Raw genomic sequence first — 15,289 nt, forward strand, 5'->3', positions numbered from 1 at the left:
AATAGGGACAAGGGGATGAAATTGCTGATAGTATACAGTGCCCTCTTGCTGTCATGACTGACATTGAAATGTATACAAAAACAGCTGAAGGCTGAGTGATTTATGCCCAGAGTTTGGAACGATATAACAAAAATCATAACCATGTTTTGTTTTATCCATTCACCTTCATATTACAGAATTGACAAGATATCCAATGATATGGAGGAAATGAGAGAATTCATTGGTATTTCTGGTAAACAGGAACCAACACAGGGACGACCAGGCACTGCATATCAAAGACAAACTAGTCACACTCGTACAGCCACTAGTGGTAATGGTACTAGAGGAGATATGGACACTCAAGTACAACAACTCACTACAAAAGTTACACGGATGGAAAACAAAATGGATAGAATCCTTGAAATGATGGAGAAATCTCTCTCTCTTTAAAGTAACACTTACAGAGGCCTTTAGTACAGTGTCATATCACATTTACGATTACACAGATTTTGTTCATGACTCTTGAAAATCTGAAGCCAGTGGAAATCAAGCTATCACCAAACTAAGACAGACACAAACTAAAACCATAATTGTTTCAGTACATTGGTCTAATTACACTTACTATAGGTCAGTTAGACTGTCGACAGTCGCTCGCGCCTTTCTTTCCTACGTTTTATCTAAACTCCGATCCGGCGCAACACTAGTATAATCGCAAACTGATATCGAGGGCCGAAGGCCCGAGTGGTCGAGGGCCAGGCTCGGGCCTTCGGCCCTCGATCACTCAAGCCTTCGGCCCTCGATATCAGTTTGCGATTAGACTAATGTTGCGCCGGATCGGAGTTTAGATAAAACGTAGGGGAAAAAAGGCGCGAGCGACTGTCAACAGTCTATAGGGCAGTGTCTGTGATATCATGTTTTCCTTGCTTGTACAAATACACAGATCCTAACGTCAAATATATCACAATTAATGTCCAAATGATTAATACAGTACTTACATTGGTATATCTAGTATATATCACTACATGTTGACATTCAAAATGCCATTCAATCACCTTATCAATGTACTACTCAAAATGCCATTCAATCAAGTTACCAATTTACAACTCAATATGCCAATCACCTAAACAAGTCAACACTTGGAAATCCATTCAATCACTTAATATGCCATTCAATCACCATACCAAGTCAACATTTGATATGCCATTCAAACATCTAACCAAGTCAGCACTTGATATGCCATTCAATCACTATACCAAGTCAACAGTTGATAAGCCATTCAATCACCATACCAAGTCAACATTTGGTATGCCATTCACACACCTAACCAAGTCAACACTTGATGAGCCATTCAATCACCATACCGAGTTAAAACTTGAAATGCCATTCAATCACCATACCAAGTCAATATGCTATTCAACCGCCATACCAAGTCAACACTTGATATGCCATTCAATCACCATACCAAGTCAATATGCCATTCAATCACCATACCAAGTCAACACTTGATATGCCATTCAATCACCATACCAAGTCAATATGCCATTCAATCACCATACCAAGTCAATATGCCATTCACTCTACCAAGTCAATATGCCATTCAATCACCATACCAAGTCAATATGCCATTCAATCACCATACCAAGTCAACACTTGATATGCCATTCAATCACCACATCACAACTCATTTGCCATTTAATTTAGGAACTCATTTTAGTTTTGAGTCATACTTTAATTGCTTGCCTATACTACACTTCATAAAATAATTCTGTACAAGGTTAATTCCAACTCGTATATATTGTAAGTGTTATGTATTTAACAGTTAAAGTGAATACAAAGATTAATTAAATCTTATTGTTATGTTATGCATATGACTTTATAAGTGTTTTTAACATAAAGTTGTGTTTATATTGTTTGGTTTCAGTTTCTTTGACTGACTTCCACACAAGTTTTATCATACCAGTACTACTGTCAGTCCTTGACAATTAATTCAAACTAGACTAAATGAGACAGTACCATATTTTATTAAATGTCATTTTAATATTTGCCTTGTTTTACTCGCATTTCTTCACATATTAGTTTAGGTATTTTGATGTGGATATGTTTATTTTCTGGTAAATTTCTTGTGAATTTATAAAACTTAATTGTATGCAAATGTTTTTTTACAAGGGAATGTATTTATTTCATTTCATGTGTCAAATAGTGTATTTTTTATGTATTTTCAGTAGATTTTTACAGACTTTGAATTCAGACACTGGTATATCATCATACTTGTATTTTATACTGATTATTAATCACAATTGTGTATATGTAAATACATCAACATTTAATATGGCTTGTCAAATATTTCAAGATATGGTCATAGCCTGTAAATTTCTCTTAGCAAAGAAAATAATAAATACTATGTAGTCACTTTGATATCAGGCAACGTATATTTATCATTTTTGTGTATATTGTAACATTTAATACTTTTTGTACAAATTGTATAAATCTTTGTCGTCAGATGTCACCAAATCAGTTTGAATCATTACTATATGTGACAAATTGAGTGGAGGCGACAGTTATCATAGAAACAGATCAACAGCATAAGACAGAGTCTCGAGTAATCTATTGTAACAGTATATATAGTATGTAGACATTCATGATAATAGACAATAGATAGATTTACAAAGTATATAGTAATAATCTTTACAGCCAGGATATGTGTTTTGTGGACCGAGGTTATATGACGGAAGGGCCCTGGCTATAGAAGGACCCAATTTTAAACCATACTACCAAGGTCCACAAAACCCATATCCATAAAGATTTTATCGTATAGCCTTATCGTGGCATAGAAACATCATAAGACCTAAACAAATTGTTTGGTTCTGGTTACCCCACCCCAGATAGTTTTTCACTGCCGACCCCAAACTTTTTTTGCGCAGTCAAGCAAAAATAAATAAAATCGCAAAAATAGTGGATGTGGAAATTGACATCAACTTAAAAAGACAATATAAAACTGTTCTTCCAATCTGTAATGGCTGTACATCTGATGGGAAGAAATCAATAACATAAAGACCATATGGAAAACAACACAAAACATAACTACCTGAACTCGACACTTGCATATAAAAAAATCTCCCTACCCTACCTATTCTAAAATTGAGTGTGATTGGAACCACACAATTGTTTTTTGAGGCTTAATCATATAACTTGGCAGTGAAATATTATTTCATTCGTGAAAACATAACAATAGTGAAGAAATTAACATAACCAAATCATATGAGAGAACGGATATCGATTAGCATGCCATTTGCTATATTTGGGCAAAATGTTTCAGGATGTGATATGGAAAATTATTGCCCATTAAATTGCATTGAAATCGATACTGGGTATATGTGAATACTGTACATGTATAGCAGTATGGTATTGTATTCTGGTATGGTTGTGTATTTAAACAATCATAGTTAAGCTGTGTAAACACAACCATTCAACAGATCTTGTGTCATAGAAGAGAAACCATATGTTAGTCATTTTGTAAATGATAAAACTACAACAATGCCATAATAGTGAAAGGTGAAGACATAAAGACTGAGATATGTCTATGCAACATTTATATTTTTGTACAATCTTTATAATCTTTGTAACAGTTTTGATAATTCTATGATCTGACTTCCAGGAAATATGTTTAATAGTTTCATATTTGTATATTTGTAGTGTTGTACAGTTTCAAGTGGTTACATTGACTTCAAGATTTCATTTAGTCTTAGAACTTTGTACACAGTAATTATACAAAGAAGTGTTTATATCCTTTAAGGACTCTAAGATGTTTCCCCACGTCATATGTTATTACAACTCCTACAATATCATTCTGGATATAAATGATCCCAGTTGTGCCACCAATTTAATGCACTAGTTGCAAGTGATTTTGTCAGTTTTACAACTTAAGAAAGATAGAGAACTATTAATGAAATGTCACTGGGTAGTTCTTCACACAGCTGTCTTTACAAATATCACACATGACGTAATTTACATATTGCAATCAACGAAGAGAAGATTCACACATAAAGTGAAGTAAAAGTACATTGTATGTTGATCTCTATTGTAATAAAATTCTACAATATCAATTATTTCACAGTGTCATGTTTAGCTCTGTTCTGTCATGTTGTATGTTATGGCACTTGTCTATTATTATACCTAGATCAATCAATCAATCAATCTTTACATACAACAATAACAACAACATCCGTTCATTCGTCATAAAATGGCCACTGATGTATGTGATGATGGAAAGCTAAAAGAAGAGCTGAGAGGGCAATAGCAAGTACTCCTGTACCAATATTGTACATTCTTCTTTATTTCACTTACCTAAAAAGGGAATTATTTGCTAAGAGCCTTTGTTTCATATACTTGAAACAGTACGTTTAAAATGGATGTTTTTTTTAGCACAACTGAACTTATAGTAGTACTAGTTTATTATCGTGACTTGTGACATTTTGCAGTAGGAATACACAAAAAGAAGCATTTTTCACAAAACCCTTTTGGGGCTTATAAGTCACCCTGATTCAAAATTTTACAGTACATCAAATAAGCAGTACAATTGTCTAGGAAAGATATGGTTTACATTTTATTACAACAAAGCGAATATATACCGGGTACAAAATAAATTACACAGTACTTATATATAATCTTTCTCTTCTTAGAAGGTTCAGTAGTGCTATAGGCATGGTGCAGTGTCTGTCCATCTGTGTGTGTGTGTGTGTGTGTGTGTGGACCACATAAACTCAAAAATCGCCAGACCAATTGACTTGGTATTGGGTGGGGGCATTACTTGTGGTGTCTAGTTGGGAAATTGTCCAAAGGAAAATGATTGCACCTTAGGTCTGTGTTTTGAGTAAAGAAAATGTGATTTTGGTTAAAAAATACTTCAACTCAAAAACTACTGGGCAGATTCGCCTGAAATTTGATGATGATGTTGATAGGTGTGTGTACACAAAAGATTGTTCATGACAATGGTTATCCTATTAGAGATATGCAAATGGAGAATACAAATATGACATTTTGGTAAAAATCTTTAATTCCAAAAGTACTTGGCGGATTTGGCTGAAATGTTGCAGGGATGTCTCTAGGGATGTACAGATCAAGTGATATTAATTACATGGTGATCCCATCAATATGCAAATTAGGGCTAAAAAAAACGTGATGTTTTTGGTGAAATGTTTCTAAGGAATATTTAAGTAGATGGAGTGTACTAAGTTTAAGACAAACTGAACCATAGATTGGTTCAAGGTAAACTACCTGTCTGTCCGTCTGTCTGTCTTGTAGATGATACAAGTGATTTTGGTATCGAACTTTACTGGGGATGAAATTTGTTAATGATTCAAAAAGTGTTTGTCTAAAAATTGTTATTGTGTCAGACTTACGTAATCGGCCCTAGCAACCATGACCGTGCCCTTAGCAACAGTCAAATGATAGGGTTTATAGCAATATAACAATAGGGATGGGTAGGCAATTGTGTGAACATCATCTTAGCATATTCAAATGTCCTTAGCAACAAGACCACGCCCATAGCAACAGGTAAAGGATGACATATGCCAATATAACACCAGTGAAGGGAAAGCAAATGAATAAACATTCCAAAAATGTATACCTAGCAACAAGACCACACTCATAGCAACAGTTAAATCATGGTGTATATTGCAGATATAACACCATGGATGGGTAGGCATGTGAATAAATCTTCAAAAAATGTATGCAAATATGCCTAGTATTAATACCAAACTCATAGCAACAGTTAAACAATGATGTATATTTGATTTGATTTGATTTTGATTTATTGATTTCACCAGGAAAAAAAACATACATAACAAATAAATTAACAAAATATATAAATTAAATTAAGTCAAAGAATATTCAATCAAATACATATGTACATCATTTATTACATGGACCTGGTGGGGGTTGTAGGAATAGTTCTACAGAACTAGTCAAGCCCACAACCCTTACAGAATGAGTTAAGTCGAAAATACTGGGTAAAACTCGGGTAGCGGAAAAATAAACAAAATGTGATAAGAATAATTGTCAAAATAATGCTTTGCATGAACGAATAAATAGGATTTACAACAACAACAACAACAACAACAACAACAAAACAGCAAGATAGACATACATACATACATACATACATACATACATACATACATACATACATACATACATACATACATACATACATACATTGAAGTACCTATTACTAAGTACTTACTTACTTATTGAAGTAAGTAAGCTTTTAAGGCATGTTTGAATGAATGTCTGTAGGTTATGTTTTTTATGTAGTCTGGGAGTGAATTCCAGTGTGTTACAGCTGCATACTTGATATTGTGTTGACTATGAAATAAGCTAACTTTAGGGACAGAGAAATTATTTTGAGTCGCGAAACGGGTGGGATACATGTGAGGAGGTTTTTTAAAGTAATGTGTTATATCATGGGCAAAGTGATTATTCAACAAGTCAAAGATGAAAACGCATGTGTGCAGTTTACATAGTTTATAAATGTCTAAAATACCAAGTTGTCTGAAAAGAGGGTCGCTATGAGCATGAAAGTCAGAAAAAGTAATGAGGCGAGCAATTTTCTTTTGAAGTAAAAGTATTGGCTGTAAGGAAGTTGCATAGGTATTACCCCATATTTCTAGGCAGTAAGTAATGTGTGGTAGAATGAGTGTGTTATATAATAACAAGAGAATGGCTTTCGGTACATAGTGTCGCAACTGTGCAATAAGTCCAACTTTTCGGGTGATAGCATTAACAACATTTTGGATATGTGATTTCCATGTAAGATTGCGATCAAGAGTAACTCCTAGATAGGTTGATGGCATGACGCACTGTATTTCATTCCCGTCTATTCCTATATAACCCTCAACTGAGATTTTCCTGTGGGGTGTATTAATAATCATGTAATTTGTTTTTTCAGCATTGATCGTAAGTTTATTTGCTTGACACCAATCATAAACCTTTTGAAAGTCACAATTGGTTTGGGTAAGGTTTATATTATTATCCTTGATAAATTTAAATAAATTCGTGTCGTCTGCGAATAGACGGAATTGAAATTGGTCAGTTGCATTTGCGATGTCATTAATATAAATTATAAATAAAATGGGGCCAAGAATCGATCCTTGTGGAACGCCACACTGTAACTGTCTATAGGGTGATGAGACACTATTAATTGTTACGGACTGTTGTCGGTTACTGAGAAAGTTTTTAAACCATGCTAAAGGGAGACCTCTAATCCCATAATGATGTAGCTTACTGATTAATATTTCGTGGTTAATAGTGTCGAACGCTTTTTTGAGGTCAATAAAGACCCCAAAAGTAGAAAACCCGTTGTCAAGATGATCACTAATTTCTGAGACTAAGTCTGCCATGGCAAGCTTTGTACTAAATTTCTTACGGAAGCCGAATTGTGTGTTAATGAGTATATGTTTAATGTCAAGATAGTGAACAAGTTGCTTGTTAATGATAGATTCAAAGATTTTACTGAAAATTGGAAGAATTGAAATAGGTCTGTAGTTATTGATTTCTTCAGCGTTGCCTTTTTTATAGATTGGTATTATTTTGGCTATTTTTAGTGAACTAGGAAAAATCCCTTGGCTCAGTGAACAGTTGATAACATGTGCAAGGGGGCTTGAAATAACATTTCCAGCATGTATAACTAATTTGGATGAATTTTATCAAGGCCAACGGCTTTGCGTGGGTCAAGACTGTTAATTTCATTCAGGACATCTTGTTCGGTCACTGGGTGAAAGAAAATTGACTCAGGATAGTTGCCACGAAGATACTGAGAGAAGTTAGTGGATGAAGTAATGCCTGCTGCTAGATTTGTGCCAATATTTACAAAGAACTCGTTAAATTCATCAGCGATATCAAGACTTCGGGTTACAGCACCTTTACCAGAAATCTGGGAGTTTATTTTACGTGGAGAGAGTTTGTTAGTAGTTTTATTTAGAACTTCATTGATCACTTGCCATGTTTTATGTGTGTTACCGTTTGCCCACTGAAACCTGTTCATGAAATACCTTTTTTGGATGACTTCAGAAGCCTAGTTAAAATATTTCTGTATACCTTGTATTTTGTTTTGTGATATGCATTGTGAGAATTATCTCGCATTACTTTGAATAGTCTATGTTTTGTACGTATCGACTTGATAAGTCCGTTTGAAAGCCATGGTTTACGAATAGGCTTAGACAGGTTATTATAATTTTTATAGGGAAGGTGTTTTGAATGAATTTTGTAAAAAATGTCATAAAAGGCTAAGTATGCACTATTAGCATCCGTGCAATTATACATAGGTTGCCATGACGTATTTGTCAAGTCATTTAAGAAGGCGTCCTGGTTATACTTATTAAAATTGAACAATGATGCGGGGGCTTCCTGATAGATTACAGAGTTGAGTTGATTAATAAGGCAGAAAATAGGATAATGGTCTGATATATCTGACTGAATTGTTCCACAGTTTATAAAATAGTCCATGATGTTTGAAAGGCAGTGATCAATGATTGTTCGAGAAGTTTCCGTGACACGGGTGGGGGAGTTAATTAACTGATGAAAGTTGTAAGAATTTAGGAGATTGTTATACTCAGGAACAGGTGTGTTATTCATGGATGTATCAATATTCACATCTCCAAGGATTATGCAAGCTTTACCTGTGGCAGACAGCTGGTCAAGACACAAATCTAGACTATTTAAAAATTCTTGGTGGGATGTATTTGGTTTCCTATAATTAACACCTACAATAATCGTTTTGTTGTTTATGACTGTCTCCACAAAGATCGTTTCACAGTGCATAATAGTGATGTTTTTCATGCGTGTGAAAGGCAATGATTTATGAAGGTAAAGAGCTACACCCCCCGCCCTGGAATTTACACGGTCTGAAGTGATAAGATTGTAATTATGCAAATTTAAAGTGAGGCAACTGAATTTCGATTCAACCAAGTTTCTGATAATCCTATGAAGTTGAAATTATAGTTTATAACCTCCAAGAATGACACAAGGTCATCAAAATGCTTCGCTAAAGATCTAATGTTTAAATGTAGAAAGGAAAATGGATTTTGAAAGTTTTTTGTGCCTGAAATAAAACTGTCAACAGTATGCGAGGTGCAGTTAGCTTTGATATGATTCATGTCCGATGCTGATTCCATTTTGAAGATGTTACTTACTGTTTGATATCAGAATGTAAGTTTAAACAATACGGTTCAGATCTGTTGGGGTTGATATGCAGATTGCTGGATCATTAGAAATCTTCCTTATGAAGATCTTACAGTTGTTGGTCCAGATGTATTTCCAGTTAGCTTCTTTACGTCGCTGGTTTGCCTGGTAGAACAGTTGTTTATTTGCTGGCGTTAATTTTTCGTTAATGTATATCCTATTATTACTGTTGGCACCGATATTTCGAGAAGTCACGCCGCGGAGATGTTTTCTTGCAGAATAAATGTTGTTTCGAACGGCTCGTCGAACAAATTTGACAAGAATGGGTACTGGTTGTGGATGATTTCGTTCGTGATAGTTTGATTTCCGAGGTAGACGGTGCGATATGTCGATGTCTGCTGGAGAAATGTTGACACCAATAGTTGCAGCAACCTTTACAACGATATTATCAGTGTTTTCGTCATCATCCTGTGGTATTCCAGTTATCTCCAGGTTATTTCTTCGTGTGTATTGTTGTAGATCATTAAGTTCCCTAGTAGATTTGGCGAGCTGTTGTTGCAGATCATTGTTTTCGTCTTTAAGACTCTGTATTTGTTTTGTGAAGTCGTCAAAAGAATTACTTACATATGCAATTGATTTCTGTACTTCATGTAGTTCTTTCTCCATGCCTGCAAGTCTATCCACTTTAGAGGTGAGAGTCTACAGTGTCTTGTGTATGTCATTTAATGTTGTCAGACCTGTTGCTATATTACTGGTATAACACAATGGATGGGTAGGCATGTGAATAAATCTTCCCAAAATGTATGCAAATATTATGTCTAGCAACTAGACCACATAATCACAACCTTCCTTGCCAGACAAACTCAATGAATTTTATGCAGGTTTTGATCAACCCCTGGGCACACAACATGTGATCAGTAGCGACAGTCTACCTCAACCGTTTGAGGTATCACATGAAGACACTCATCGCGTTCTATCCAAGCTGAAAGTGAAGAAGGTGCCAGGCTCTGATGGAATTAGTCCCCGTCTTTTGCGATCATGCAGGGATGAACTGTGTGAAATTATTTGCCCCATATTCAATTGGTCCTTAAAGATCTGTTATGTCCCAAATATATTTAAGAAAGCGATCATCATTCCTGCGCCAAAGCATTCACCGGTTACATGTTTGAACGACTACCGTCCAGTTGCGTTAACATTGATAGTTATGAAATGTTTAGAGACTCTAGTAAGTCAGTACATTAGATCTAAACTCCCACCGTCTCTTGATCCATACCAATTTGCTTATAGAAAGAACAGATCTGCAATTTCATTAGCATTATTCAATGTAACGAGCTTCCTTGACCAGAAAATACCTAACTATTCCAGACTTTGAGTCATCGATTACAGCTCAGCTTTCAATACAATTTCACCCTTCAGATTATATGACAAACTAATATCGCTGGGACTTACTGCTAGTATCTGTAAATGGGTTAGGATTTTTTATTAGATCGATCACAAGTTGTTAAAATTGGAAATAATTATTCGAAATTTCTAGTTCTTAATACTGGTACACCTCAAGGTTGTTATTTGTCGCCGATGTTATACTCATTATTTACCCATGATTGTGTTACTGCGTCTGATGATATTTTTATCATCAAATTTGCTGATGACACCGCCATGGGCGGATTAATCAAAAGCGATGAAACATCATATCGTAATGAAGTGAACTCTATCATAACATGGTGCTCTGAAAACAATCTTGAACTGAATGTCAAAAAGACCAAAGAGATTATTGTGGACTTTCGAAGGAATCCATCTGATATTGTTCCTCTAGTCATCAACAATTCAGAGGTTGAAATAGTGCAGTATTTTAAGTTTCTCGGTGTTTACCTCTCAGCCGATCTGAAATGGGAAATCAATACTGATCATATTGTGAAGAAAGCACAGAAAAGACTGTTCTTCTTAAGACGATTGAGAAGTTTCCATGTCAGCCAGGGACTGTTGATCAAGTTCTACCGAGCGGTGATTGAGAGTGTCCTGACACTGTCAATCATCGTTTGGTGGGGCAATGCCACAGTGGGTGACCCTAAAACGAATGACAACCCGGGCCGAATATGGGTGTCAACGTTTGTCTTTACAAATTACATTTTATTTATTCAAGTTGCGACATGTAAAACTTTGCATCTATGGACTGGACACGTGTTGTATTACGGGGCTTGGGAGACTGTTGTTTTTTGGCTGCAAAGTGATCATTTTTCATTCTTTTTTTTTTTTTGGGGGGGGGGGTCACTTTTTATGCAATGGAACGAATCTGTCACACACACACACACACACACACATATACATATGGCGCGGCAAGATACAGTCTTGGGATGTATGACGCCCCCTGAGTTTGTCCGTATTTCATTCTTTTGTTTCTACTCGCGAGTTTTGAGTATGGATTCTTTTGACTGGCGACTGTCACTTGTTGATACTTAGGCCGTCTCATTGCAGGTACATTACAACTTGATTCGCTACAATCCAGTCCGTTGGCTTTTTGACCAGAGCTCATTGCTTCAGGAACACAATAACTAGTCAAAGGGATGCACTGTATTTATCTAAGCGTTAATGTTTAGGGCAATGATATTTATTGATAATATTTGCATATTTAGTGCATATTGGTCGGGGTCATCATAGTCTTGCTGCTAGACGTTCGGGCTTTTTTTTCGATACTATAAGCGAACGAAGTTCGCAGTGAGGGCTTGCCTTGGATGTTCCAACCTCGATAGCGATGTTCGGTCGTGTGTCATATTCTATCGGAAGAACATCCGAGGTCTAGCAGATAGACTAGGGTCATCACTGCTAGATGCAAGTAATCGTTTAGAAGTACGTGTTCTCTTTCAAACATACCACTCGTATATCAATATAACTCCCCAAAAAGTCCAATGAAGATCTTTTTATAAGAGTAGCGCTAAAAGACTCCCTACGAAAATCGACATTAGAGAGATTAAACAGAGCTTACGAGCACACAGGGCTCATCGAGCATGTAATTGATTGAACGATCGATTGATCGATCGATCGATTGAAAGTTTGACCTTGAACTATTCTATGACACCCCTCCCACGGTAAGCACATTTTTGTACAAGACAGCCTTGAAGCGCGGTTGAACGTTAGATATATGAGAAAATCGCTTATATATGCAATACATGTATCCTGCTCTTTGCACTTCTCGAGGATGTCGGGCAGACACGCTGTCCCAAAGTGTATATTCATTGTACATGGCACCTCGTAGGGAAAAGATATTTTTAAAGAGCAAAAAAAATATAACCAAACAAAGAACTAATTTCAGAACTGTAAAGAGAGAACATAAAAACAATAACAAAAACAACAATTAGTAAACAGATATGGTCCATGTGCGATTGAACATCCGAATTGCGTGCTCAGTGTCACCCTCATTAACATGTTAATGAAATAACTTTTGTAGAGTATTGGTCACGTGACAACATTAACACCTTCAATTCAGTTGCGCCAGAGAAATTTAGCGGAGCAGAACGACAAGGTAACTTTTCTTGCTTGTGATAAAATAACTTTTATATATACAAAAATAGACGTGTGTGGGGTTTCTCATACTACTCGATACATTCGCCAAGTCACCAAATGCGAAAAAATACCTTGCTTTTTCATGTTTTTACAACAAAAAATGTTTCGTGTTGGCTCAGACCAGTTTCGTGTTGGCTCGCTGTCACAATTTACATGGAATCATGGAAGTATGTTATACTTCCACGATTTCATGTAAATGTGACAGCGAAAAACGTGTCATTCGCTGTATTCGCTGCAAGTGACAGCGAAAAACGTGTCTCGTGGTCTGAGCCAACACGAAACAGTATGTTATACTTCCATGATGAGATTAAACAACATGCCCTAAAATTAGGAACAATGACATCATATCTAGTTCATTTGATCACCGTTGACTCTTTTTCACCACAACACTGACTAAAATTGACGTGAATATTAGATATGTTCATTTATAATTTGTTTTGGAAATGTGATGGCGACTTCGAATGAGTTCGACAGGTAAAACATACGTACACCTGTCGGAGGTATTCGGAAAATACTCAGTGGCGGCAATGACATATATTTGCATATTCATGAATCTCAGCACCATTAGGCCAAACAAATAATTGTTTGGTTCCTTTTACTATCAGACCACTAATTTTTAGTGTTCTGAGGTTTATCCGACTCCAGCCCGTTTTTCACTGCTGACTCTAAACATTTACGTATTCGAGAAAAAAAATATAATAGTAAAAATTGTGAAGTCTCACGAGAAATAGTGGATGTGGATATATTGACATCACATGTAAACTGTTCTTCCAATCTATAATGGCTATACATCTGATAGGAAGACACAGAAACGAAAGTGTTCACCAGCCGTGTTTTGGGTCCTTTCAACTCGCTGTAACTTTCACAAGTTTTAGATACAATAAACGCAAAAATCTCGACTGACATTTCCTCCGTGATATTTTTTATCAATTTTGGAATTATTGATAGGAATGATGATTTTTCAGCGATTTTCTGACGCATATTTGACACTTATGTTGTAAATTTCGGCCGGTTTTTCGCTCAAAATTTACAAAATAGATGGAATCTTGTTTTTTAAATGGCTGTCATAAGAAAAGGACAACGTCCAAATGTTTTCATGATCGGGAGAGAGAGAGAGAGAGTGATTTGACCCAAGTTTGAAAGTAAACTCGTTTGACAAGCGATGTGACAAGGCGACATGTGTAACATGTGTAACACTTTTAATCATGTATTTATGTCTACACAGATGTTTCTTATGAAAATTGTAAAGTTTTTTCGGAGATTTAGAAAACAGAAGCGTAAGTATCATGCTGCACAATATGTAACTCATTTTTAGAATTAGAACAACTGAACTTCTTAGGGTCATTAGTGCTATAGGCATTAAAAAGTGTCTGTCTGTCTGTCTGTCTGTCTGTCTGTCTGTCTGTCTGAGTGTCACCGGTGTGTAAATGTAATGTTCTTTTCTGTTATTTTCAAGTGGAAATCGTACTATATTTTCGATGTTTCAGATAACTTTTCAAATTTGGCTGACATGTTACTAGTACTTCACATGTTACATGTACTAGAACAACATCTTTCAATAGGCTGCAGAGTAGGACTCCAGTGTAGTGGTTTGGAGTATTTGTTGCCATTATGATGAAAAAATAAATTTATTTGCGTACTTGCATACCAGTAGTGAATTTTGGTATTAAAGCGAGGGAATTGACTATTTTTATGAGAAAACCATAGAAGTAATTGTTGAAAGATTTTAGATTGACCAGGGTTGTTAATAGAACTTTGCAAACCCTGTAAGAAAATAAACCGTAAAACGAACAATGTTGTGTCACACAAAAACAATATACCTATTTTTTTTTTTAAATGGAAAAGTATTGTAGATAAAAACAGAATTAAAATTTGCAGCTAGCAAAATCATAAAGTTTTAAAGTGTATGTAAATAGGTTTCCAAAGTTTCCGAATTTTTGCCTGGAAATGACGTAGTTTTCATATGTGATTAAAGATTTGTGTGACATTTTTGACAAAAGTACGATATTAATAGTGAAAATTGATTAGTGAAAATTACTAGTACATGCCAAACACAGCTGCACAGGTTCAATGGACACTCAACACGTCACTCTTCCACGTCAAAAAACTCACACTGTAAGACATGCATAGCCATGGTATAGTTCTCTTCAGCATGTAAAGAGAACATGGTTTTGTAGTAGTCTAATATCGTATTGTAAGTAGCTCCTGGCTGGGGACTGTCCCAAATTATGTTATTGTGCTAGTCTTATATCGTATTATAAGTATCTCAAGGCTGGAGACAGTCTTAGAAAATGTTCGTTCATTTCAATACATCTCAACTAGGCTATCACAATACCAGGTCTTTAAATTATCATCTAACTTTGACACCTACGGTTTTTTTTTTCACACAGTCTTTCACACACTCCTATTTCAATAGGCTTGTGTATTTCTAATTGACAGACAACGATTTATCATTCCGTCATTGTTGAAACTGTAAGAATTTATAATTATGATCTTAGCACGTATTTATGCATGTTTTCTAAATAAATTTGTAATCTTTTTAGTTTTATTTCACATTTTAATTTTAATTTCAATC

At 35.5% G+C, this 15,289-nt stretch overlaps 2 protein-coding genes across 2 annotated transcripts in view; one reads left to right on the top strand and one right to left on the bottom strand.

Annotated features, from left to right (window-relative positions):
- Positions 1-552, top strand: part of LOC144435755 (transient receptor potential cation channel subfamily M member-like 2) — a 38,417-nt gene extending 37,865 nt beyond the window's left edge. Inside the window, exon 23 of the mRNA XM_078124369.1 lies at positions 177-552. Coding sequence (XP_077980495.1) covers positions 177-429 — 253 coding nt within the window. The 3' untranslated portion in view covers positions 430-552. The remainder of the gene's footprint in view (positions 1-176) is intronic.
- An 8,637-nt stretch (positions 553-9,189) lies between these two features.
- Positions 9,190-9,822, bottom strand: LOC144435543 (uncharacterized). Its single transcript, XM_078124130.1, has one exon. The coding sequence runs from the start codon at positions 9,820-9,822 to the stop codon at positions 9,190-9,192; it is 633 nt and encodes a 210-aa protein (XP_077980256.1).
- Between the last annotated feature and the right edge of the window lie 5,467 nt (positions 9,823-15,289).

This window comes from Glandiceps talaboti, chromosome 5, assembly GCF_964340395.1.
Source record: "Glandiceps talaboti chromosome 5, keGlaTala1.1, whole genome shotgun sequence".
Classification (NCBI taxonomy): Eukaryota; Metazoa; Hemichordata; class Enteropneusta; family Spengelidae; genus Glandiceps; species Glandiceps talaboti.